The 24,458-nt window shown below is 37.8% G+C and overlaps 2 protein-coding genes across 51 annotated transcripts in view; both read right to left on the reverse strand.

Annotated features, from left to right (window-relative positions):
• Positions 1-1,605: 1,605 nt before the first annotated feature.
• On the reverse strand, positions 1,606-7,234 carry LOC126910617 (xanthine dehydrogenase/oxidase-like). The gene is made up of 9 exons (XM_050694524.1): positions 6,912-7,234; positions 6,546-6,836; positions 5,973-6,463; positions 5,706-5,889; positions 4,245-4,440; positions 3,383-4,146; positions 3,114-3,306; positions 2,914-3,027; positions 1,606-2,437 (listed from the first exon to the last, which is right to left on the reverse strand). Exons 1-9 carry the CDS (start codon positions 7,200-7,202, stop codon positions 2,367-2,369), a joined length of 2,595 nt encoding a protein of 864 aa, XP_050550481.1. The 5' UTR covers positions 7,203-7,234; the 3' UTR covers positions 1,606-2,366.
• A 205-nt stretch (positions 7,235-7,439) lies between these two features.
• Positions 7,440-24,458, reverse strand: part of LOC118267443 (uncharacterized) — a 32,190-nt gene continuing 15,171 nt past the window's right edge. For 47 of the 50 annotated variants that reach the window (XM_050694530.1, XM_050694531.1, XM_050694529.1 and 44 more), the window contains 6 exons: positions 19,482-19,617; positions 8,732-8,892; positions 8,437-8,597; positions 7,967-8,349; positions 7,663-7,886; positions 7,440-7,586 (listed from right to left, as the gene is read on the reverse strand). In XM_050694530.1, coding sequence (XP_050550487.1) covers positions 7,455-7,586; positions 7,663-7,886; positions 7,967-8,349; positions 8,437-8,597; positions 8,732-8,892; positions 19,482-19,617 — 1,197 coding nt within the window. In that variant the 3' untranslated portion in view covers positions 7,440-7,454. Of the gene's footprint in view, positions 7,587-7,662; positions 7,887-7,966; positions 8,350-8,436; positions 8,598-8,731; positions 8,893-13,656; positions 13,827-14,627; positions 14,764-15,322; positions 15,509-15,994; positions 16,080-19,481; positions 19,618-24,458 lie in introns of those variants that run through there. The other 3 variants (XR_007705386.1, XR_004782955.2, XR_007705385.1) reach the window with 2 other exon arrangements.

The following is a 24,458-nucleotide window of genomic DNA, read 5'->3' on the forward strand; positions in this document are numbered from 1 at the left end:
GAGAATGTGGCACAAGCGAGATTGTTCTTTTTTTGCAAATAATCATAATATTTGAATAAATATAATTATGTATAATAAGATCAACGATTTATTTTCACGATTTATTTTGTTACGAAGGCGAAGTTGAAGGCAGAAGCTAGTTTTTTAATGAATACTTATTAAATAGTTTACTAGGTACTTTTATTTTCACGTACTACTTACGTAGTCTTATCTTTTAAGTACAAACAAAAATTCTTTAGTAAAGCAATCTCGTTAATCTCGGAAGATTTCGTAAACTTATTCCACAGAGATTAATCTCACTGAAAATGGACGAGGTCTCACTATAACTAGGTCTCGCGAGATCGAGATTACTATCCCTACTCGCAACCTATTTATGTAAAGGATACAGAGTCACATTGTAAACCAGTTAAAATAAAAGAAGTTAGCAGTGACGTCACCTAAAGATCCACCTGTCTACGCTAGAAATAACTTATACATAGGTATCTCCTATGTAGGTATCTCCGTTATTTTATTATTGTCTGAGTAAAATCCGGATACATAATAATTAATAATTGCTTAAGCGAATGACGTATATTTTAGTTCATTTTTACGTAAACAGTAGTGACGCTGAGCTGATTAAAAAAAGGTTGTTTCTTTATGACGCAGAATCTAAGAATGTGGTAGTTATCACTCTCAGCGAAATTCCGAAGACGAATTTGATTGATTGCAGACTATTTTGGAAATCCCTGTGTGTGGAAAAAAAATTACAGTACCGTAAAACGGGGTGAATAGAAATTGAGGGGTGAAAAGATACAGGAAAAGGTTGAATACATGTTGCGACATTTTGCCAACATTTATTCACCCCGTTTCTATCCAACATCTATTCACCCTATTCCTGTATCTATTCACCCCTCGATTTCTATTCACCCCGTTTTTCACCGTTACACCAAAACTGATAATACACATAGAAATCTTCGTAACTCTTCGGCAACGGTCGTATTTCCCCGAGCGTTGATAGACAATATTATGTATACAGAGTGGTAAGTGCATTTTCTACAATGCATAATTTAGTAAAATTATACAGGGTGACTTTGAATTCGACGTATTCCTCTCGGGAGGTGATAATACAACTAATTTCCTACAAAATTAGCTCTGAGGTCCTTGGGCGGAAAGTGGCTAGTTTCTGAGATATTCAACATTTTTGGTTTTGGTAAAAAAATCCAGAATTGATTACAAAAACATCAATAAATAAAAAAATACTGGTTGGATTTTAGTAGTTTTAGTTTTAATCAGTTGCCAATACATCAGTTATCATTTATAAATACTTAACTGTCGACATAGGTACAATATTCGACACAATCGGAGAGTTAAAGTAATAAAATAGACCAAAAAAAATTATGCACAATTATATTTCCCAAGTTTACAATTTCATCTGTATAAAAAAATAAAAATATAGGTTCTGGTCATGTGCATGCCATGTAGTCATGTAGTAAGAGTGACCCCCTCGATAAATCCCATCTTACCACCTTTCTAGGTCTTTTTCTATTTGTAGTTTACTTAAGCAAAAAAATAAAATATATATATAAGACACATAAATATACCACCTTTCTAGGTGTTTTTCCCCTAACAGCAAGTGTTTGGTCTTTGCCACTTTCTCCACCGTTTTCTCACTCGTTAGTTCAGCGTTCAGTTGGCTCCAGAGGAGTTCTCCGCGACAGTCGCAGCGTCTGTCTTGCGCATACACTTATCGAAAGTTTACGTTGGCACAAACGCAAATATGTAGGGTTTACCGGGGCTCCGGCTCAAAAAGCAGGAGTAGGAACGGGGTGGTTTTTAGTCAGTAAGAGTCTGACACTCCCTCTCGCTTTGCCCAAGGCGAGAGAAGTCATTGGATGACTTTCCCCCTCAAAAAAAAAAAATCTCTTATGCACCCGGCCTTAAGATACCCGTTGTCTTCATGTTCATTCCGTCGTCGGCTTCGAACCGATAAGTAAACTTGTAAGTACTCTAAAAGATTCATACAAAAGATAGCTACTTATTTACCTACATACATTAAATAGCAATCATGTTGTTGTATTATATGTGCTGTATTTATTATATTTAACAGATGAGAATACATTTGTCAATAATCCTACTCTTCCACCGATGATGATAATGATTAACTAAAAATTACGGTTTACTCACGTAAATTAATGAACAAAAGCTGTAGTACTAGTTTCGAGTCACAGAGGGATTCTTCATCAAGAGCAGCGTGCGCAGACGCGGCGACTTCGCGTAGCCTACTGGTGAAGTCATTTGTGGCTCAAAACTAGTAGAGCTTTTCTCTATTAATTTACGTGAGTAAACCGTAATTTTTAGTTATTATAAAACTGATAATGATGTTACGATTAATAAAACAAGAACTCTTCGAGCTTGGCGTCTGCAGATAGCACATTGGCAGCAAGTGTGAATGGACCGTCTGGAAGTAAAAGAAAATGATAATGCAAATCTGGAAGTAAAAAAAAAATTAATAAACATTTCTGTCTTTTGGAAAATAAGAAATGGTAACAACAAAACTAAATCTGCTACAAATCTTTGTAAAATATATTTATATTTTAATACATTTGTAGTTATAAAAATTGAGTACTCCCAACTCATTTGATGACGTCGACGGGTATGGTGACGATGAGCTCAATTTATGTAAGTATACCTAAACATATGTTTTAAATCGTTTATGATTAAGTCTTTGACTGCCAATAGAAAACTGTTGAAGGCAATTAATCCGCTAACTTCGGTCACCGGTGCCCCCATGGCGTTTAAATTGTTAATTATTAAAATAATAAAATAAAAATTCCGTTCAAGCCCACTCTTGGGATTATAGTAGAGAGAGAACTTTACAATTATTATAAATTCTTTACTTAAAATTCCCTGACACTTATTTACTTTCCTCCTTACCAACTCTAAACCATTTGTTTCTGGGATATCCTGTGTTTTCCCTCGACGACACAATGGCCTCTCTCAGAGCAAAAGCAACGCTAATTGACAGGCACGTGGGGGGCTCCGCTACAGCTGAAATGTGTCATCACAGTTCAATACACTAAGTGTCTCATAAGTCACAATACATATTTGTATTGTAAAAGCATTATGAACCTTACCCCTCGCACCCAAAGTCCCAATAGGGTTGTAAGAGTTTCTCCTGAGCTGTATTCGGAAGTCTATGGGTATGTCCTTGGTGAGAGGAACCTTGTAGTACCAGCTGCGGTCTGTGAGCAGCTCTCCAGTCTTCTCGTCATAGATCAGCTCCTCGTGGGTCCAGTAGCCGACTCCCATCATGAAGGCTCCTTCAATCTAGAAAAGCAAATAATCTTATATTATCAAGCAAAGGTTTTCAAACTGAAATAATTTCAAACTGTAAAAATGTTACCTGTCCTATATCCAGTTCTGGGTTAATGCTGGTACCGACATCTTCAATAATGTCAACTCTCAGTATCTCGTGCTCTCCGGTCAGTATGTCTAGTTCTACTTCGGTAAGAGCTACTCCACCTGACCTGTATGGTAACTGATCATTGGCAGTGACTCGATAGCTGGTCTGAAGGTTTATTCCTCTATTGAAGGCAACTTCAATTAAGACTTCCCAAGTAGGCTCATTCAACGTGTCTCGTACAGCTGACAACCGATCCAGAAGTATCTGACAGCATTTTATTGCACCAAAACAGACAGTCTGAGTTGTTCTGCTACTTCCAGTGGTGAAGACGTTGGGAGTAGTTGATGTGGTAGGTGGTTTACATTTGACTTTCTCAATCGGAATTTTTAGGGTATAAGCCACAGCTTGGATAACTTTAGTGTTAATACCTTGTCCCATTTCTATTCCTCCGTGGTGTATTACCACAGTTGCATCTCCATGATAGACGGAGAGCAAAACATGGTAGTCCAAAAGTATAGGAACTGGCCAATTCATGAAGGCCACTCTCAGTCCACGTTTCTTCCACCTGTTCACTTTGTTATAATTGTCAACTTCCTCTTTACGTTTGTTGTATTCACCATCTCTGAGTAGTGTCTGTACCATCTCTTGCACTTCGACATACGCTGGTTCGATATTGTTTAATCTTACTTGTACGGGGTCCCGTTCTATTTCGTATGATATCCTTTCCATTATTTGTTCTGTCATTGATATTGCTTCTAAAGAACCTGAAATATTTGGGTTTTATTAAACAAAATATTCTTGAACATGATTATCCCAGGGAACCTGATGCTAAGTCAATTTAGTAAGAACGAACTAGTAGTACCTGGTGATCTAAGATATGTGTTGGAAGCTGTGTCTGTTATGACGTTGAATATCTTGTACTGCCATCGTCTGTTGTCGTAGCAGTTTCTGATCGGAGCGAGCTGCAGTGGGCTGATAGGATCACTAACAACGTACCCATTGTCACTGTACAAATGGTATTCCAAGTATTGAATTTCTCCAGAGGAACTGACGCCAACCTGCCGAAGGTGAAACCAATTTTCACACACATTTGGGGGATAAATAACAGATTTGATCATTATCAATGAGTGTTATGCCAGAATGGCATAATTTCAAACCATAATATTACAACCAAAAACAGGATAATGATGATGTATATGTTACGGTAAATCTGATTAATTGAAAATTATTAATAATTTTACAAAATTATTAATAATAATCACATGTTTTGGTAAATGTGAATAATCTATCGAAATTTATTACTTTTAGTAGTAATTATTAATAATTCACGACACATATTGGTGAAAGTAATAAAATAAATATAAACCCAATGTTTTTTGATCAGCCGGTATTTATTTATAATATTAAACACAGTCTTACGATTATATTAATTAGAAATCACACCAACAAGGTTACTTGTACTTGCTTTAAAACGAAAGGACAACAAATTCACTCATTCTGAACTATGAAAACTATACCCTAACTTTTGTAATTTAAAGATTTCAACATGAGTACACAAATAGTGCTAAAATTAGAAAATAATAAGTAGCTTAAATCGAAAAGTTGCGGAATGCGGACTACCTAGCGGATTTACCGGGGCTCCGGCTCGAAAAGCAGGAGTAGGAACGGGATGGTTTTTAGTCAGTAAAATTCTGACACACCCTCTTGTCTCGCCAAAAAGGGCACATTTATCACAAAATTAAAGATAAAATTCTTTTAAAAATTTAATCTACCATCAAACTTATGCAAGAAAGTCTTTCGTGGTACATAAAATTATAACAAAAATAAAATTAAACAATTATTGTTTCATTAACAAAATCAACACGAATCCTAAATCATCAACAATCATATTTGGTTTGCCTGTAAATCTTCTGTAGCACCTATAAATGTAACAAATTAAAATTTTAAAAGTATTATCATAGAATTCAACAAATATTTCTTGTGCAAGTACAATATATTGCCGTTTAAATTGAAATAAAAATAACATCTTGGCCACTTATTACATTTATCACTACTAGGGTAAAATTATTAATAATAACCGACAAATGTGATTAATTTATCACTTTTACCTCGAGTTTCGGTAATTATTAATAATCATAGATAATTATTAATAATTTTCAATTATTCACTCTTACCGTAACATATATTTATTTGTGATGCCTATACAGGAATATTTGCATAAACACTGACCATGAAATATATACATATATGAATATCCTGTCCTCATATACATTCATGAATGGAAAATCACGTATGTACCTATATAATTCAAAATGCAACTTACTTCAAAGTCTCTAGTGCAAGGTAATCGTTTGCCAGTTACTCTAAAGTCAGATTGCATGCTCATCACGAAGCGGCACGGTCGGTCCATGAGATGGGTGACCAGAGCGCAAGCAGCACCACTATGGTTCGCGCGAGTTATTTTCATACCATACGCGCCACCACATCGGGGTACTGTTATGTTTATTCTATAATGAACGAATTAAAACGGTAAGTATCCACAAACCAAAGTAACTGCTCATACGTCAGTTCATTTATGTGAATGTTTTACCTGTTTTGTGGAATATTAAGTACTTCAGAAAGAGCGATATGATAAGAATCCAAAAACTGCGTACTAGCGTACACGTCAATACCATCTTCGCTGGGTCTGGAGACGCTAGTTTGTGACTCCATGTAGTAAGCACACTGTGCATAGATTTCATCAGTACCTTTGAGTACTCGCTGCACGTTCAACCCGCGGTCTCTAGCAGGATAAATTAAGAACAAAGATACACGACTCGGTTCTCTCTCTCTAGCGTCCTTTATCGTCAAGATTGGTTTCTTTTTATCAACTTTATAATTTACTTTCACCAATAAAGCAGCTCTATTAGCCAGTTTTTCAGTTTCTGCAACGATCAGTCCTATCGGTTGGTCGTAATATTTAATGGTTTTTTCAACGAAAACTTCTTCAGGGAACAACTGAGCAGGTACTCTTTGTGACAAGAATGAATTCTTGCCAGGAATGTCTTTAGCTGAGAAGAAAGCCAATACACCGGGTATTTTCTGTAACAAACCAAAATATTAGAAGTATGAAAAGTGTAATATTATTTTTTCTATTTTAATTAAAAATACCAATCATACTGACCAGAGCTGGAGTAGCGTCGATGCTCTCAATCTCTCCTGTGCCAACATCTGACGTCACAAAAGCACAAAATACTTCCTTAGGTTGTGTTGGTAAGTCATTGCAGTACTGCGCTTCTCCTGCACATTGTACTAATGCTTCAACTTTTGGCATTGGTTCGTTGACTGGCCATATTATAGGATTTGTATCATAGACTTCAGAGCCTTTAGACAGTGGTCTAGTCTTTCTAAAGTCTCTCGCTCCTGAACGATACCAAGGTTTAAGACGCTGTTTCGGAATAAGTACTAGTAGACCCTAAAAAGTAAAACATTGTTAATTGAGAACTTGAATTAATCAAACCGTTGTGTACTTAGTTACTAAGAGACTTACTTTATAGAACAGACCGAGGGCACATTTCTTCCTGTACGCAGGTTTCATCTCGCCTGCAATCTCCTCCACTATCAGTTCACCTTCCAGTATCTTCAGTGCTTGCTGCAGCACTTCATTAGTGAATATCTTCTTCATGTGAAGGAACTTCTCGGTTTCAGTAGCATGGACGAACTTGCCTGACAGTCCACCGATCACAATCCTGGCTGAGAGGACTACGTCTTTCTGGTGCTCATCGAATTCATATAGGAAAGCTGCGTTCACTTGAGCATGCGCATTTTGGGCACGAGGCATAATCTGGAATATGTTAATTTATGAATTCTTAATGGAATCAAGTCTTGTATCATAAATTATACTACCAATATCTCAGACCTACCTTAAAAGACACAAACTGGTATCGATGAGAACGCGGTGGTATCTTAACATGAGTTATCACTCGTCCCGTCATGTCCAGGGAAAGCAGTTGCTCCGGAGTCACTTCTATTGATTCTCCTTTGCCCACTTAAATATTACGGTCAAGCGTCAGTATGAGAAAAATACAAGTTGTTATTTGATTTTGATATTTGAATACTCACCTATAACTAACACAGCTCCTATAGTTTCCAACAATAAAAATATATCTGAAGAAAAAGCGTGCAGACGATATTTTGTCATGAGATTCCCAGCTACAGTACCAATCTGAAAACCAAAAGGTGATCAACCAACTTTATAAAATAATAATTATTTCTTCCACTGCACACGATACTACACTTACATTTCTCACAGGAATGTGGGCGACCAAATCTAAATGTTCATAGAGCTTGTACAGATACTGAAACTCCTCGTGAGTCTTGGAGACGTCCTTGAACAGTTCCATCAGGTCTGTCAGAGTTATACCAGCGCCCACGACCAGGTTCTGGTCTAAGTAATATCCTTTCAGTTCCTTTATCGGCTGGATGTCTATCAAAACTCTCGGATGGACCAGAACTGGAACAGCACCTACAGAGAGAAATTAGTATTCACTTAAATTTAGTTTGAATGTTTAATTATATTTTCATTTGCTGTGTCAATTCCCTCACCTCGTCCAGTATTTCCGTTCACCAGCATGTAAGACTCGTAGCCCTCAGCATCCAACACGGTGAATATATCGGCGACCTCATTCACTCTGTACCACACGTGACCGTCCTTCAGATTGATTTTCTTAATCCGAGGAGGGTCGACATCGCTCTGACTGACCATACACCAATTCTTATCTTTCCCACATCCCTTACAATCGCCTTTTCCTGGGCAGATTTTTAGATCTTCAATGTCTTCAATTTTCGGAGGAGGTTTGGGAGCGTCCTTGGCGAAGCTCTTGAAGGCGTCTAGGATAGGTCTGCTGCCTGTACATCTACAGGTGTTGCTTCCGAAGGAGTTTTCAATCTCATACTGAGTTAAATCATAATGATTGGCTTCTAGGAGACTGAAGAAGGAGAAATCATTATTTTAGTATAGTTATTATGGAAAGTATAATTATTGGAAGTTACCAAATGTGTTGAGAAGCTCTCACCTGTACATGCTCATCACAAACCCTGGACTGCAGTATCCACACTGAGTGCCGTTGTACTCAGCCAGGGTCCTCTGCACGGGGTGGTACCCCCGCGCTCGATTGCCGATCCCCTCTATAGTAGTGATCTCCCAGTCTTGGCATGATGTTATTGAGACCAGGCACTGACATGGACAAATGAATGATTTTTTAATAACTTGCCAATGTAACGGGCGGTAAGATTTTGTACGATAAATTACATAACGTGCGTACTGGTTGTGAATGTTAATGTTCAGAGGTTAGTGTGTTAGATGCTCACCGAGTTGACAGAGAAGGTCCTCCGATGTGGGTCGTTGACGGTGACAGCGACGACGCATGCGCCGCAGCCGCCCTCCTTGCACATGTACTTGGTGCCGCGCAGGTTCAGATGGTTGCGGAGGTAGTCGTTCAGAGACGTGTCCGAGTCCACCTCGGGGCCCACTGCACGCAACAGAAATTAATTAAAAACGGGATCCTCACACACTACCTGACACAGGTGCTTACCGGACACGGAAAATTCGGTAGGTACCGGTTTCAGATTCGGCGGGAGGAAACCAACCGAAGGACATGGTGGGACATACGGTGGCGATGTGACCTGCATGGGTTCCACCATGTCCTCAGGGATGTGATCGGCGACTTATCGCATCCGGCTCTGATTCAGGCCATAGTGCGGAGCGAGGGGGAATGGAACCAGAACCAGATCCGTGCGTACGGCGCGTCGCATTCCGCGCACGCCTCAAAGAACCAGACCACCACAGATGAGGCCCAGCAGGGCTGGTACCCGATCTGGAGCTGCGGACTAGCTACCGGGCTACCGGGGTTACGGCACCCCGCCAAAACACGCTACACTACTGCAGACAAGTGAACCAATTTAATTTATTTCGTTTCTGTCTAAAATATAACAAAAATTGTACTCACCGGAGCATTTTTCTTGATTCACATAAAATGTGATCCGATCCATAACTGGATTGTATTCAAATTACAATGTTATGATTATAATTAATTTAATATTCTGCGATATTACACTGATCTATGTAAATCGCGCTTGTGATCATTCGCATCACTAGTTTTCAACGAAATAATTATAATCTAATATGAATATTGCGTGTAGGTACTGTAAGACTGGCTAATTAAAATTAATGTGAGAATTATGTTTATTTAACACACTCTGCTAATTCGTACACTTTAACGCGATTTATAACATGATTGCATTAAAACACTAACAAAAAGAATTATGTTATCCTGCTTTAAATGAATTTATATCGACCAAAATCTAATTAAATACAATTTGGTTAGTTATGTGTTAGCCAAGTTCATCAATTAGAATTTGAGACGGGTTATATACCATGTTTATTTTTGTCTACATATAAGTTGACAGTGTAACATTGATTAAATATCGGAAAATCTAGACATCGCACCTTCAGAATGATATGGACTTAACTCAAAAATTGAAGAAATCGAGTTACGGTCATAGAGGGTCACTAAAAGGGCTGCACTTTTAGGTGAATAGTAAAGAAGCGGCGTTTTAATGGTAGAATAAAGCTTACGATACTTCGGTCTCTTTCGCACTCCCTCCCTCTACCCGCGCCGTTAGGATCGGTAGTGACGCGTTTAGAGTTGCATCGAAAGTGTACTGAACAACGGGTAAGTAAACTTCTCAATCTTCAGTTTAATAGAGACTCTTTTTCATATTAGGTCTTTTTATTACCGATTTTGGTTTTGACTTCTAGGACTTATTGGTAATTGGGTCCCTTTAATACTTAAAACTGTTACGATGTTACAATGATTTCAGAATAAAAGAGACTTAAGACGAAAACGGTCTTTAAGAAAAAAATAGTTTCGGTATAATACTGACTTAAATTGGGAACCTTTTTAAAAAACCTTAATTTTAATTAAAAATATGCAACATACCATTTTTTTATTGATCATGTTTCACAAAAGATAAACTTAACTTGATACAGAAATCAAAGAATTGATACGTTTTCATACAAAATGAATTAATTAAATCAGTTCAAAGTTGAAAGTTTGCAGTTTCAATACTTCGTTTTTGTTTTCCCAAAAAAATGTTTTTTTGAGATACGTCACTACTATTCTGAAGGTGCGATAAATAAACATGGTAAACATCCCGTCTCAAATTCTATTGATACGTCCATCAAAATCATTATTGATCAAAATACGTTAATTGCTAAAAAAAACCTTATACCAAATGATATTAGCATCTATAGCGTTACGGAAATACTTAAATATCAACGTAGCTAAGGCTGCAATAGACTTTTATTTTTAGTGATCACCGCATTATTAAAAATAATATAATAATAATAAATTGATTTAATTAAAGTGACCAAGATTCATAAAAATATCAGTAAAACTTACATGTATGTTAATTTTGCGTCCTGTATTCTCGCCTAATCAATGGGAAATGGCGTGTAATGCCATTTACATGCAGTCTAGCCTGCTCACAATCCGGAGCTGCGGACTACCTGGCTGGGTTACCGGGGCTCCAGCTCGAATAGCAAGAGTGGGAACGGGGTGGATTTTAGTCAGTAAGAGTACCTATGACACTCCCTCTCGCCTCGCCCAAAGCAGCAGTAATCATTGGATGATTTTCTGCCTGCTGACACGCCTGCTAACAATCATGCCCAAGTAACTATTGGAGCTGGCCTGCACTTTGCTTACCAGGCACCTTTTGCGCATTGTTGCATATAAACAGGCTATGAATAAAACCGGTTTTTCTGCAATCGGTAGTAAACATTTACTTTATGTTTACAAAGATTTTAATAAATACATATTATTTGAAAGACAGACAATGGATTCTTATTGTAAAATCTTTGTATATTTCAGTATACGATAGACAAGAGCAATATATTATCTACATCCATCAAACTTTTGATTTAGAAGGATATAACTTTTTTTTTACTTAACGTTGTTTGGTTTTTTATGGTATAAGCCGGTAAACGAGCAAACGGATCACATGATGGTAAGCAATTGCCGGCGCCCATAGACACTCGAAATACCAGAGATGTTACAAGTGCCTTTTCGGCCTTTTGAGGGTTAGGAATTTAAAGATTATTGGTAAATTGGCAGTGGGAAGATTGGGAAGGGGTGCAATTGAGCGTCTGGTAACCTCACTCACACAATGAAACACAACGCAAGCGTTATTTCACGTCGGTATTCTGTGAGGCCGTGGTAGCACTCCGGCCCATTCGTACCGAAACATGGCTTCACAGTTTGCGCGAGGATCTCTAAAACATTTAACTGCAGTAATATACCCTAGATCGAACTATCCGGTGATTAAAGCTTGAGCTGATTCACCTAAATCGCCTACTTAAGTATCGAAGTAAATTTCGTTGAAATAATCTACATACATAGCGCATATCATGGTTTTTTTATTTGTAGAAATCTACTCGGATATGCTCGGTTGCATTTGCGTTGCGTGCATGGCTATACCAGTCGGAAACGACATCGTGTTCGTTGCTTATTTCACACCCCACTGAGTATTCATCATAATGTTTTACTTATTGCATGATACGTATTGATTTTGCTACCTTGTTAATATTAGCAGTAGTATATTATGTTGCTTGTACCGTAATATACAGAAGAGGAGTGAATAAATGTTGGGAAAATGTTCTGTTTTCTGTTCACCCTATTCTTCACCCTTTGAATTCTTTTCACCCCGTTTTATTACCGTTATTTATTTTAATGTATCTTACTTTACTAGAAAAATTAAGTCATAATTTGTAAGATTACTTTAAACTAATTAAAATACTACGTGTAATTCTAATACGAATATGGGATCGGAACTTAAGAGAAATATTCTTAAATCCACAAGGGCGCAAGAGAAATAATAATTACTGGTAGGTTATTTTCAAGGGGGGAAAATCATCCAATGACTTCTCCGGCCTTGGGAGAGGCGAGAGGGAGTGTCAGACTCTTACTGACTAAAAACCACACTGTTCTTATCCTTATCCTGCCCTTCGAGCTCGAGCCCCTGTAAATCCACTAGGTAGTCCGCAGCTCCGGATTAGGCATCAGCCCTACTGAGCCCCATCTGTGGTGATCCCTATCACACCTGATAAAACTCGGTTAATAATATCGATGCCTTCCGGCCAAAAGAGAGTAAGCGACATTTTTTTGCGATATTGAGTTATACACATCATTCGAAGGAGGCATCATCAGGCAGGTATCGATAACTCGATACCAGTTTTGTTGTAAGCATCTGAGGCTCAATACCCCGCATCCCTTACCCCAACGAGACCGGCAACGTACTTTGAACTCCTCTGGTGTTTCGGGTGTCCACGAGCGGCGCCGATTGCTTACCATCAGATGAACCGCCTGTTCGTTCGACGGCTTATTCCATAAACAAGTTTCATCAAGTTTCATTCAGTGACATTTAACAACCAACAAAAATAAATATCATAATATTGACTGCTGGTGGGTAAACTTTAAAATAAGTATCATGCATCAAATACATGTTTATGTTACATACAAAATTCAGATAAGAAACCTTAGTCATTTCCATTATCTACCAGTCTATAAACGGTCGTTAGTCACTGACCACAGACCTTGCTATATATCTTGGCAAGGAGGAATTAATGCAATGAAATTAAATTAGTAATGTACCATTATCGTTTTGTAATTATTCTGTTAACCAGAATTAAGTTGCAATAAGAAGGAAAATAACGTTATGTACGTGATGTTTGTTAAGTACGCAGTCCGGAATTGTGCCCGGTATATTATGGCAATAGGTTCACCCATTATCATATGAGACTCGATAACATAACTGGTTAAAAGCTGGTGTAAATTAGTCTACAACAGGTACCCTTAGTACGAGTTTGCTTTACAGTAAAGTAATCGAAACCAGACCGCGTTCAACGGTTTGATTGGTTGGTTTATTCGAGCGCGCCAATCAGTGCCGAACGCGCTCTCATAACGTTTTCGTTCAACGTAAAGCAAACTCATACTAAGGGTACGGCTCCATGGATAAAAGGCGACATGGTTTAAATAAAGGACGCTGATGGGAGCCAAAATCTATTGCTAATTCAGCAAGAAATGCATCACGACTTAGATCAGACCTTTAGACAATTTCATAGATCGAAAAGCAAACTATAAACCCAACTGAGTATGACATATTTCGGAAATTAAATACTAACTTAAGTAGTTATATTTTTAATAAACAAAATAACTATTAGCTACAATAATATACCATTCTTATGAAACATTTATTGCAAATTGTATGTTTCCTGCCAAACCGTCCTATGTACTTATAAATCAAGTATTGAGGTCCTATGGCGCCGTGCTCACTTCCTATGTACTAGGAGCAGCAGTGACTGACAAATAATAACTTCTCACTACCAAATAGAAATAAATACACAGAACTGAAAACAAAAAAACAAAATAATCATTATCATCATCTTTAGACATTGGATTATAATAATAAGTAATAGTTTCTGCCAGCGGTTTCTGTGGAATAAAACGTATCCTGTGTTATTTCAGACTATAACGGCATTTCCGAACCGATACGACCTTAAAACCATCAAGAAAAGAGCGTACTCCTTTTTAAAAGGCCGGCTACGCACTTGTGACTCCTCTGGTGTTGCGGGTGTCCATGAGTGGCGCTGATCGCTTACCATCAGGTGACCCGTCTGCTCGTTTGTACCCTATTCCATAAAAAAAATATCTGATCCTGTTCCAATTTTTTTTCATATTCAGCTATATTGCTTGAATTCTATTCAATATTAATCTTTGCATTTATAATATTTGTAACGTCATCTTCTGCGCTGCATACCGTTTTTTAAACACATTTTTGGTTTCAGTATCTGTCTATTTTTTAAATGTTTTCAATGTACAGAATTTACACTTCTACAGTTTTATTATGTGATATAGAGATATAGATTTTATGATTTTCTATCTGTACAAAAATGGAGGATAATTAGTAACATAAATTATTCCCGTTAGGACGTTAAAGATGAGGTCGAAAGTACAAGAGGAGTAGTGAGGTGTCTTCCATGCTCCGTCTTCGAAGCCACTCGGTCGGGTTGTTTACATGGGGACAACATCCGCATCTCGTTCAGTAGGGATGAACATGGAGCTTCCGAAATGGAAGATCCCAAAAGTGTTTTAAGAAATAATATTATCTACTTATCGACATGGTGTTGTAACAAGAAAAGAAAACTTACGTATATTTAATATATCCCAGGACAAAAAACCCAAGTCAGCATGTCCCGTGAGGATATTTCCTATGAACAGCAAGATGATCACCACAATGTAGATCAAAGTATAGAGCAGGTATAAATTCACGTAGTGCGATATGTTCTACAACACACAGAATTTATGTATTATCCGACTTCATTTGTTATATTTCTGTAATGTTATATACCTTGTTACTTGTTGAGACTCATTCATTATACCTTTGTTTTTGTAGGGGGCAAAACATCCAATGAGTTCACCCGCCTTGGGTGAGTCGACTCCAACTGACTAAAACCACTCCGTTCCTACTTCTGCTCTGAGCCGGAGTACCGATAATCCATCAGGTTGTGCGCAGTGGCATATCGGGGATCAGCCCTGCCGGGGTCAATCAGTGGTGGACTGAAGGCTCTTTAAGGCGTGCAGGGAACGCGTCGCGCCATACACATGGAATTCGTTTGGTCGGACGGCGAGCTACCCTTGGTCGCAGCGGCAAGCTACCCTTACTCACCGTCCACAGGACTACACTTACAGTGACAAGAGAACATCGTGCGGCTCATAATGTACCAAGGGGCACTTTGAGCACTCGGAGCTCGAGTTGCCCAGTAAGATGAAATATAATTATGTAGTTACCAGCTGGCTGCCAGTTGGCACCCTAAGCAGTTAAATGTTTATATTACAATCTTACCCGATTTAATCCAATCAAGCAGATTACACAAATCGGTATATACATGATGCTAGTTACAATCACGACTATGATAACTGCCTTTGTGTATGTATCAAATTCTCCCTCCTTGTCCTTCGATATTATTGCGGTCCAATCAGCCAGTAACCATGACAGTAAAAATAGTTGAATGCTGACCAAATTAGAAAACTAAAATGTGAATAAAATAGACATTCATCTAGGTATTTAAGGTTATGTAGTTTTTACTTCAAAATAGTTGTAATAATATGTGGCAGGATTTAATAACTTTGGGAGAGCCATGCTTCGGCGCGAGTGGGCCGGCTCGACCGGAGTAATACCACGGCCTCACAGAAAACTAAAGTGAAATAACGCTTGCGTTGTTTCGTTGTGTAAGTGAGGTTATCGGAGGCCCAATTACCCCCCTTCCCGATTCCCCAACAATCCTTAAATTCCTAACTTCCTCGCCCCTGGTGTTTCGGGTTTCCATGGGCGGCGGCGATTGCTTACCACCAGATGATCCGTCATAATAAAAAAATATTTGAACAAAAGGCTTGGAAATGTCTTGGTATACCTACGTACTTGAACGACTTTTTGTTTGTTCATCAAGGCATCGACGTCAAAAATGATTAAATTAAATATACGGTGGGTTTATCTCTTACTTTATACAGGACTTACCAAGTGAAAATACGCGATGAGAATGGATCCCGTTTTAAGGCTCACGCAATAGCAACATTTGTTTAATTTAAGAGCCAGTTTGAGTCTGAAAACGTGATTATTTATTATTACACTAGCAAATCCGGCGAACTCCGTTTCGCCACAAATGATTTTCCATGTTTTCCTGCTTTTCTCTTGAATGCAAAACCGTGGAAATCGGTTCGTGCGTTCTGGAGTTATAGCGTCAGGAAGGAAAACCCGACTTATTTTTATATTATAGATAACGCTACACTTGCATCCGATGGACTCCGCAATCCGCATCGGTTTCGGAAACAGTACGTTTGCTTAACTACACGTCATAATGTTACGACAAACCTCTCCATTACTGGCTGTTGTTCCGCCATGATTATAGAAATATATTTATTAGAATATTCCGAATGTTTACAATAAATATATTTATTTACATTCTTCTCAAAACTCTGAAAAATGATGTCTCAATGATAACAATAAATCAGCGAGTGACAGGGTGACAGTAGTTTTTTTTAAATACTCTTTCTTATGTTGTCACAATATTCTGACCTGTGTTGTAAATGACAGAAACATTTTTAAGCAAGTAGGTTATGCTTCTGTTAATAATAATTTTATTTTATAACCAGCCGTTTCCACGCGGTTTCACCCGCTCTGCTCGGCTCCCATAGGTCGTAGCTTCTCGATCGATAAATGCACTATCCAACACAAAAAGTATTATTTAAATCAGACCAGTAGTTCTGGAGATTAGTGCGTTCGCATAGAGATAATGAACCGCCAATTGCTACGAGTCTTTCGCTTCATCATCAACAATCATCAGTTTTTTCATGCATGTTAGTTAAGGATGCCTTTAATTTGGTCCTTCTTTAATTTATTGCTAATCTAGTCTCTTATGTCCGTCTGGGGCGCAAACAAAACGTGTTTGTATTTTTACGATTGTTGTTTAATATTTCTTACCACCGCTCATTTCTACGGACTGATACCTTCTACCACTTAATCGAGTGGTTTGCTATTAATACTGGACTTAGACTCGCTTGGTATTTTGGATTAGTTATGTGCTTCGTGCTGTGATCAATACGTAGTGCATCAACTGCAGAATAACCACGAAAAGGCTGCACAGGCATCTCATATCCTCGCTTTCTGTTCATCATTAATCAAGACTTTCGCGACAAGACTTTTAATCAACACTTTTTATTTATTTTTTTCAAATAAGTTATTCTTAAGGTTGGGAGAGACATGCTTCGGCACGAATGGACCGGCTCGACCTCACCGAAAACCGACGTGAAACAACGCTTGGGTTGTGTTTCGTTGTAGGAGTGAGGTTACCGGAGGTAGAGAGGAGATCCCCGATTCCCCAACAACCCTTAAATTCCTAACCCCCAAAAGGCCGGCAACGCACTTGTAACGGCTCTGGTGTTTCAAGTGTCCATGGGCGGCAGCGACTGCTAACCATCAGGTGATACGTCTGCTCGTACACGTATCGTGTTCCATAAAAAAATAAATTATTATACTCCTGTTTTGTTTTATTTTGTGTTTTCCTTAATGTCATTGAACAAAACAAATCTATAAGGATATGTGATGGTATGTGATTAAACTAAACATTACATAACATCATTCATAATTCTAAATTAATATAAAGTGAATAAATCTTAAGGTAGGCAAGTAAACAATATTAATTCAAGTTCCTAGGGACTGTTTTGAATGCGTAATATTTTTTAAACCGTATCACTTCAGTACCTAGCACCTAGACTCGCTCCGTAATAGGTAATTCACAACAGCTGTTCACCATTTTGAAAGCGCCTTATAGTTTTGAATAGTAAATCATATATTATGCACTTATTGCCAACAATTTAACTAAGGGTACATTTTCACCAGAGATGTGCTATGTAGCTATACTATGAACATATAATAGCTAAGCTGTGAAACTATGTGACAGTTTCGACTAATACTAAGCGAGTATGCGATATCTCTCGATAGTAGGGAAGCCATCCATAGCACACATCTTTCCCTATAAAAAACATAGCTAAGCTGAGTCTGTTTCCACCTTGGTGGAAACCAAACGCAGCATAGCACATCTCTGGTAAAAGCACCTTTAAGGTCTAGTGAAAGTTGAAACTATTTACGTCTAGCCTGTCTGTTGTGTTTAGTCCACTTTTAGACCTTCGGCCGCTAAAAAAAGATTTGCTCATTGTTGTCAACTCGTCCCTCAAACGTAGTCCACACTCGGCCCCCGGGGGCCGAGAGTGGATTTTCATAGAAAAGACATAAAAACCTCGTCCACTCTCATCTCCTAGTCTACAAAAGTTTAAAGTCACTAGGGGTATTAATATTTTTTTCTATCACAATAATAAAACAACAAAATTTCAGCATAGCACGCGCGCGTAAAGTTCCAAAATACCCACTAGTCTTCTGAAAATGCGGATGCGCGCATCACGCTGGTATCAGCTGTTCATGCAAAGCCTATATTCACGAAGCTTGGTAATAACATATTAAATGATCGGGGGCCGAGGGTTCGAGCGTGGACTAAACAGTCTGTCGTGACGTAATGGGTAGTTCCTTAAGCGTTCTATTCGTTTAGTCCACTCTCGGACCCTTGGCCACAGCCTTGGCCCCGATAATTTATGTTTCCACTCGACCCCTAATTAGGCCGAGGTCCGAGTATGGATTTTTATTATCAGCGATTAGCGTGTTAAAACAAAAAAAAAACAAACAAAATCTTTAGTTTTATATATTCGTATAGATATTGAAGTCCTGTAGTGTAGTCGTCATTAACTTAGTATCGTTGTGCAGGGGCCCCCTGCCCCTGGGCGGGCTGGGCGGGCTGGGCGGACTGGGCGGGGGAGGGGGAGGCGTTGGGGGTGTCTGACATTGTTAAGTAATAACTTCTCACTACCAAATAGTAATAAAAAAACAGTACTGAAAACAAAAAAAAGCATTATGGTTATCATCATTAGACATTGGATTATTATTAGTGATTTGATGATTTTCTATCTTCACGAAAAAGATGGTAATTGGAAACAAAACTGATTCCCGTTGGGACATCCAAGATGAGGTCAAAAGCAAAATGGAATAATGTTGTACTCTAGTTTTAACCACCATCGTAGAAAATCCTCAAGAAGCCCACTTGTCTGGGATAAACGAACGGGACGGTCAGGCTTTTATGGACAAAAATCCCAACCCATTTCCAGACCCCACACCAAGGAGCACGGAGAAGTGAGGTATCTTACACGCTCCGACTCAGAGGCGCACTCGGTAGGGTTGTGTTATATGGAGTGACAGAACAGACCCCCAACCCACGAACGTCGTTTAGGAGGGAGGGTGGAAAAAAGGCAGCTTAGTATAGCAGCATTAGCATCCTTCAGAATTGGAAGATCCCAAAAATAACAAAGTTGGAAGTTTTAAGAAGTAACTTTATCTACTTTATCGACATCTATATATAAAAACATACGACAAGGCGTTGTAAAAGTAAAAGGAAACTCACGTATACTTATTATATCCCAGAAGTAAAATCCTATGCTAGCACGTCCCGTGATGACACTTGCTAGTAACAGCAAGATGATCACGACGAGGTAGACCAAAGAATAGATCAGATATATATACACGTATTCCGGTATGTCCTATAACACACACAATTTATAAAATAACCAATTATTAGTATAAATATTCAGAGAGTTGTTCGTTGTGACAAATAGGAATTACATAACTTAGTCACTTGAAACTCGAAAGCTACGTGTGCGCAGTACGATTGAACAGCCATAGTAGTTGCCAGTTGTTGCAATAGTTGCCCCATGTGCAAATCGCCTTAATCAGCGTAAAATGTCTGTATTAGAATCTTATGTGACGTAGTAATTAAGCATTAGGACTTAAGAATATAAACTGTATCTTAGAATAGGAGAGGGCATTAATAAACGGAACGTGTAACAATTAACATCTTGTTTAAGGACGCGTTCTCAATTCTGACGTAAATAAGCTATTTTTCGGTACATATTACGACCAAAAGAAACTTAACTGAACATAACTAACATTTACAATAGATAGATCACTTCTTTATCTCCAAAAATATTGATTTGTAATGTGAAAAAAGTTATATTTTATTATTGCAAACACGATTTTTCTTTACCTCTTCACACAAAATTGACAAAAAAGGGTTGAGTTTAGGAACATTTTACTGCTACTACACGCATCATTCTGAATCTCAAAAAATATCCCGGGGAAGCAGACATAATCAAAAATACTATTGGAAAAAATTACGAAAATATTACAAATTGTCTCGGAAATAAATAAAAGTTCCCGTTTAATTTTTTCTCCTATTTTGCTGTCAGACATCAACTTTAAAGCGTAGCAAATTTAAATTAGCCTCGAAAAAGCTTGGTGTGCTCAACAGATCGGGGCAGTATTTCACTGCAGCCCATCGCCTGCTTCTATATAAGGCGCAAGTTCGGCCCCATATGGAATACTGCTCTCATCTTTGGGCGGGGGCACCCCAGTACCAGCTTCATCCTCTGGACCGCGTTCAGCGGCGTGCGGTTCGGATTGTTGAGTGTCAGGAAGTTTCAAACCGACTTGACACTTTGGCAATGCGTAGAGATGTAGCTTCGTTGTGCATTTTCTATCGCTTATACCACGGGGAGTGCTCTGAGGAATTGTTTGGTCTTATACCTGCCGCTTCTTTTCGCCATCGACCCACCCGACAGCATTTCCATCCCCACCATATAGATGGTTGGCAGGCCACAACTGTGCGCTTCTCGCGCAACTTTCTGCCTCGCACAGCAAAACTGTAGAATGAGCTGTCGTCGGCGGTATTTCCGAACCGATACGACCTTCAAACCTTCAAGAAAAGAGCATACTCCTTTTTAAAAAAAAGGCCGGCAACGCACCTGTGACTCCTCTGGTGTTGCGGGTGTCCATGGGCGGCGCTGATCGCTTACCATCAGGTGACTCGTTTGCTCGTTTGCCTCCTATTCCATAAAAAAAGCAATAAGGGTTATTTTATTTGTTTACTATTTAGATTTATTGGATAGAAAATGTCAAATGAAATTTCAGTCTGCGTCGAGCGCAGCGCTGTCGTGTGTGGACGCTGCGTCGCCTGTTACAAAAAATGGCCTTGAAAAAGATCGCTGTACGAGTACAAAATATTTGATATTATACTTCACAAACCAATCTTGATATTTTAAACATTCTGTACGAGCTGTCTTACCTTGTCAAGTTACAAGGTAAGATATTTTTTATTTTACTGAATATAGAATGTTTCGTTATATTATTTTGAACATGAGGTTAAATTAAAATCCAAGATGGCGCCGACAAGATTTGCCAACTTTCCATCATGGGTGTCATTTTCATGGTTTTTGGGGTTGTTTATAGCGAATATGGAGTCAAAATCCAAGATGGCGCCGACAAGATTTGCCAACTTTCCATCATGGGTGTCATTTTCATGGTTTTTGGGGTTGTTTATAGCGAATATGGAGTCAAAATCAAAATCCAAGATAGCGCCGACAAGATTTGCTAACTTTCCATCATGGGTGTCATTTACATGGTATTTGGGGTCGCTTGTATCGAATATGGAGTCAAAATCAAAATCCAAGATGGCGCCGACAAGATTTGCCAACTTTCCATCATGAGTGTCATTTTCATGGTTATTGGGGTCGCTTATAGCGAATATAAAGTGAAAATCAAGTTCAAGATGGCGCCGACATAAATATATTAATTTTTCGACATGAGTGTCATTGTTGTGATTTTTGAGGTCGCTAATATCGAATACGGAGTGAAAATTAAATTCCTAGATAGCGCCAAAAAAGTTTTTTTGACAGTTTTTTTATGGTTTTTGGGTCCGTAATATTAATACATATAATAAAATCGTAGAAAAGTGCGTCTGTCATTGAAAATAAAAATAAAAAAATAGCAGGGGTTATTGTTATGTCGATCGAACCCCATGTAATTAACTTTTTTTTTGTCTGTTTGTCTGTTGGTCTGTTTGTCTATGCGCGCTAATCTCAGAAACGGCTGATCCGAGTTGGATGCGGTTTTCACGAATATAAAATGCTTCAATTTTCATTTAGTGTTTGTTACATGTCAATCGGTTCATAAATAAAAAAGTTATGTCAAATTAAAGAATCACGTCGAACACTATTCTATGCTTATATCCATTAATCTCCGCAACTATTTGACGGATTTGGTTGAAATTTGGTACATTATAATTTAGAACCTTAGAAAGAACATAGGATAGTTTTTATTTCAAAAAGCTGTTCCTATACTCCGTAGATAGATGGCGTTGATCGCGCAATGGTGTCATTACAATTGTTCAGTTCATGTTATTGTTTTAATTCATTGGAAATTTGTTTTTACAAAATAGTAAAAAGCATATGAAAAATATAATATAATACAACTTTTAGTACAAAGAAAACGCTCTAACGGAGTATAGATAATTCTATGTCGATCGTTACACGACTTCGGTTCATGTTATTGTTTTAATTCATCGAAAAAAAGTAAATAAATAGTAAAAAGGTATGGAACAAAAAATAATATCAATATAATAAAACATTTAGTACAAAGAAAATGCTCTAACGGAGTATAAGATAATTCTATGTCGATCGTTACACGCACTTCGGTTCATGTTATTGTTTTAATTCATCGAAAAAAAGTAAATAAATAGTAAAAAGGTATGAAAAAAATAATATCAATATAATTAAACTTTTAGTACAAAGAAAATGCCCGAACGGAGTATAGATAAATAATCCAAGTTGTCTTTATCCTCGATAGATCGAAATGATCGCGCTATGGTTTCGTTACATTCATTTGGTTGGGTATCGGCCGAGCGCTTCGGTACTATCGTAGAAAAATTGTATTATCAGTCGTATGATTATTTGTCTGTAGTGGTCCTGCTGTTTCGTATATTCTGGTTTTCCTGGTTTTCTGGTTAAACTATTTAACGTAGGTTTAGTTTGATATCGATTATTAGTAGTTACTGTAGTTAGTTTTTTTAATAAAATTGTAAGTCTAATTTATAAATTAATTAGATTAGATTTAAGTCGTTTCTTTTAAATTATTTAGTTTAAGCTTGGTTATTATAGCATAGAGGATAGGTTGTAATATAATTTCTTTTTTAATTGTTATAAATTCGTAATTCGTAGCTTTCTTTAGTTTTAAGTTAGTTTTCATCTTAAGTTCGGAAATATTATAATATTTCTTTAGTTTAAGTCCGTTTTTAAACTATTTTTTCAATGCCCTAAGTGAGTATACATCTATTAAATTCAAACACAGAGCTCATTATGTTGATTTTTGAAGAGTTCTCTGGAATATCTTCCACATCTCATTTTTGAAGAGATCCCGCGAGATCGGGAACTATGTGGTTAAAACCAAAAATTTGCCGGAAGTCACTATTCTACGCGAACGAAGTCGCGGGCAAAAGCTATAGCGAATATAAAGTGAAAATCAAGTTCAAGATGGCGCCGACATAAATATATTAATTTTTCGACATGAGTGTCATTGTTGTGATTTTTGAGGTCGCTAATATCGAATACGGAGTGAAAATTAAATTCCTAGATAGCGCCAAAAAAGTTTTTTTGACAGTTTTTTATAGTTTTTGGGTCCGTAATATTAATACTAACAATAATTTTAATATTAATACTAACAGGTGGGCGGAAAATTTAGTATTGTTATGAGAATAAATAGTATAAAAGATATGGCGAAAAAGTGCTCATCACGCTGAATATCTTTTCTTAAGAAAGTATATTCAAATCTCTTCAGGTTCGGCTGGGCTGTTAGGAGTCCATGTCAGGGATTCTACATCCTCGATTTTCGTATGTCGCCAACAAGTGCTCATCACGCTGAACAACTTTTCTTAAGAAAGTATATTCATATCTCTTCAGGTTCAGCTGGGTTGTTAGGAGTCCATGTCAGGGATTCTAGATCCTCGATTTTTGCATGTCGCCAAGAAGTGCTCATCACGCTGAACATCTTTTCTTAAGAAAGTACCTATATTCAAATCTCTTTAGGTTTGGCTGGGCTGTTAGGAGTCCATGTCAGGGATTCTAGATCCTTGATTTTCGCATGTCGCTAAAAAGTGCTCATCACGCTGAACAACTTTTCTTAAGATAGTATATTCATATCTCTTCAGGTTCATCTGGGCTGTTAAGTGTCCACGTCAGGGATTCTAGATCCTCGATTAATTTCTACGAGGTATTAATTTGCCACCGGTCCTTGATAAGTCTACAAAGTTTGAACGAAATAGGTCCGTTTAAAATGGGTAAAAATCGAGTTGGAAGAGGTTGGTTACATAGAAACATACAAACAAACAAACACACATACATACATTCTTTACATATGAAACTAAATAAAAGCATGTAAAAAGTTAGTTTTGCGTTGGCACTATTTGATTTTTGATTTCGAAAGCTTACTTTCCGAAAACTATGAAAATGACACCAATCGAATAATCCGAGCCCAAATTTGGCACACTTGGCTC

The sequence above is a fragment of the Spodoptera frugiperda genome, chromosome 6 (genome assembly GCF_023101765.2).
Source record: "Spodoptera frugiperda isolate SF20-4 chromosome 6, AGI-APGP_CSIRO_Sfru_2.0, whole genome shotgun sequence".
Taxonomy (NCBI): domain Eukaryota; kingdom Metazoa; phylum Arthropoda; class Insecta; order Lepidoptera; family Noctuidae; genus Spodoptera; species Spodoptera frugiperda.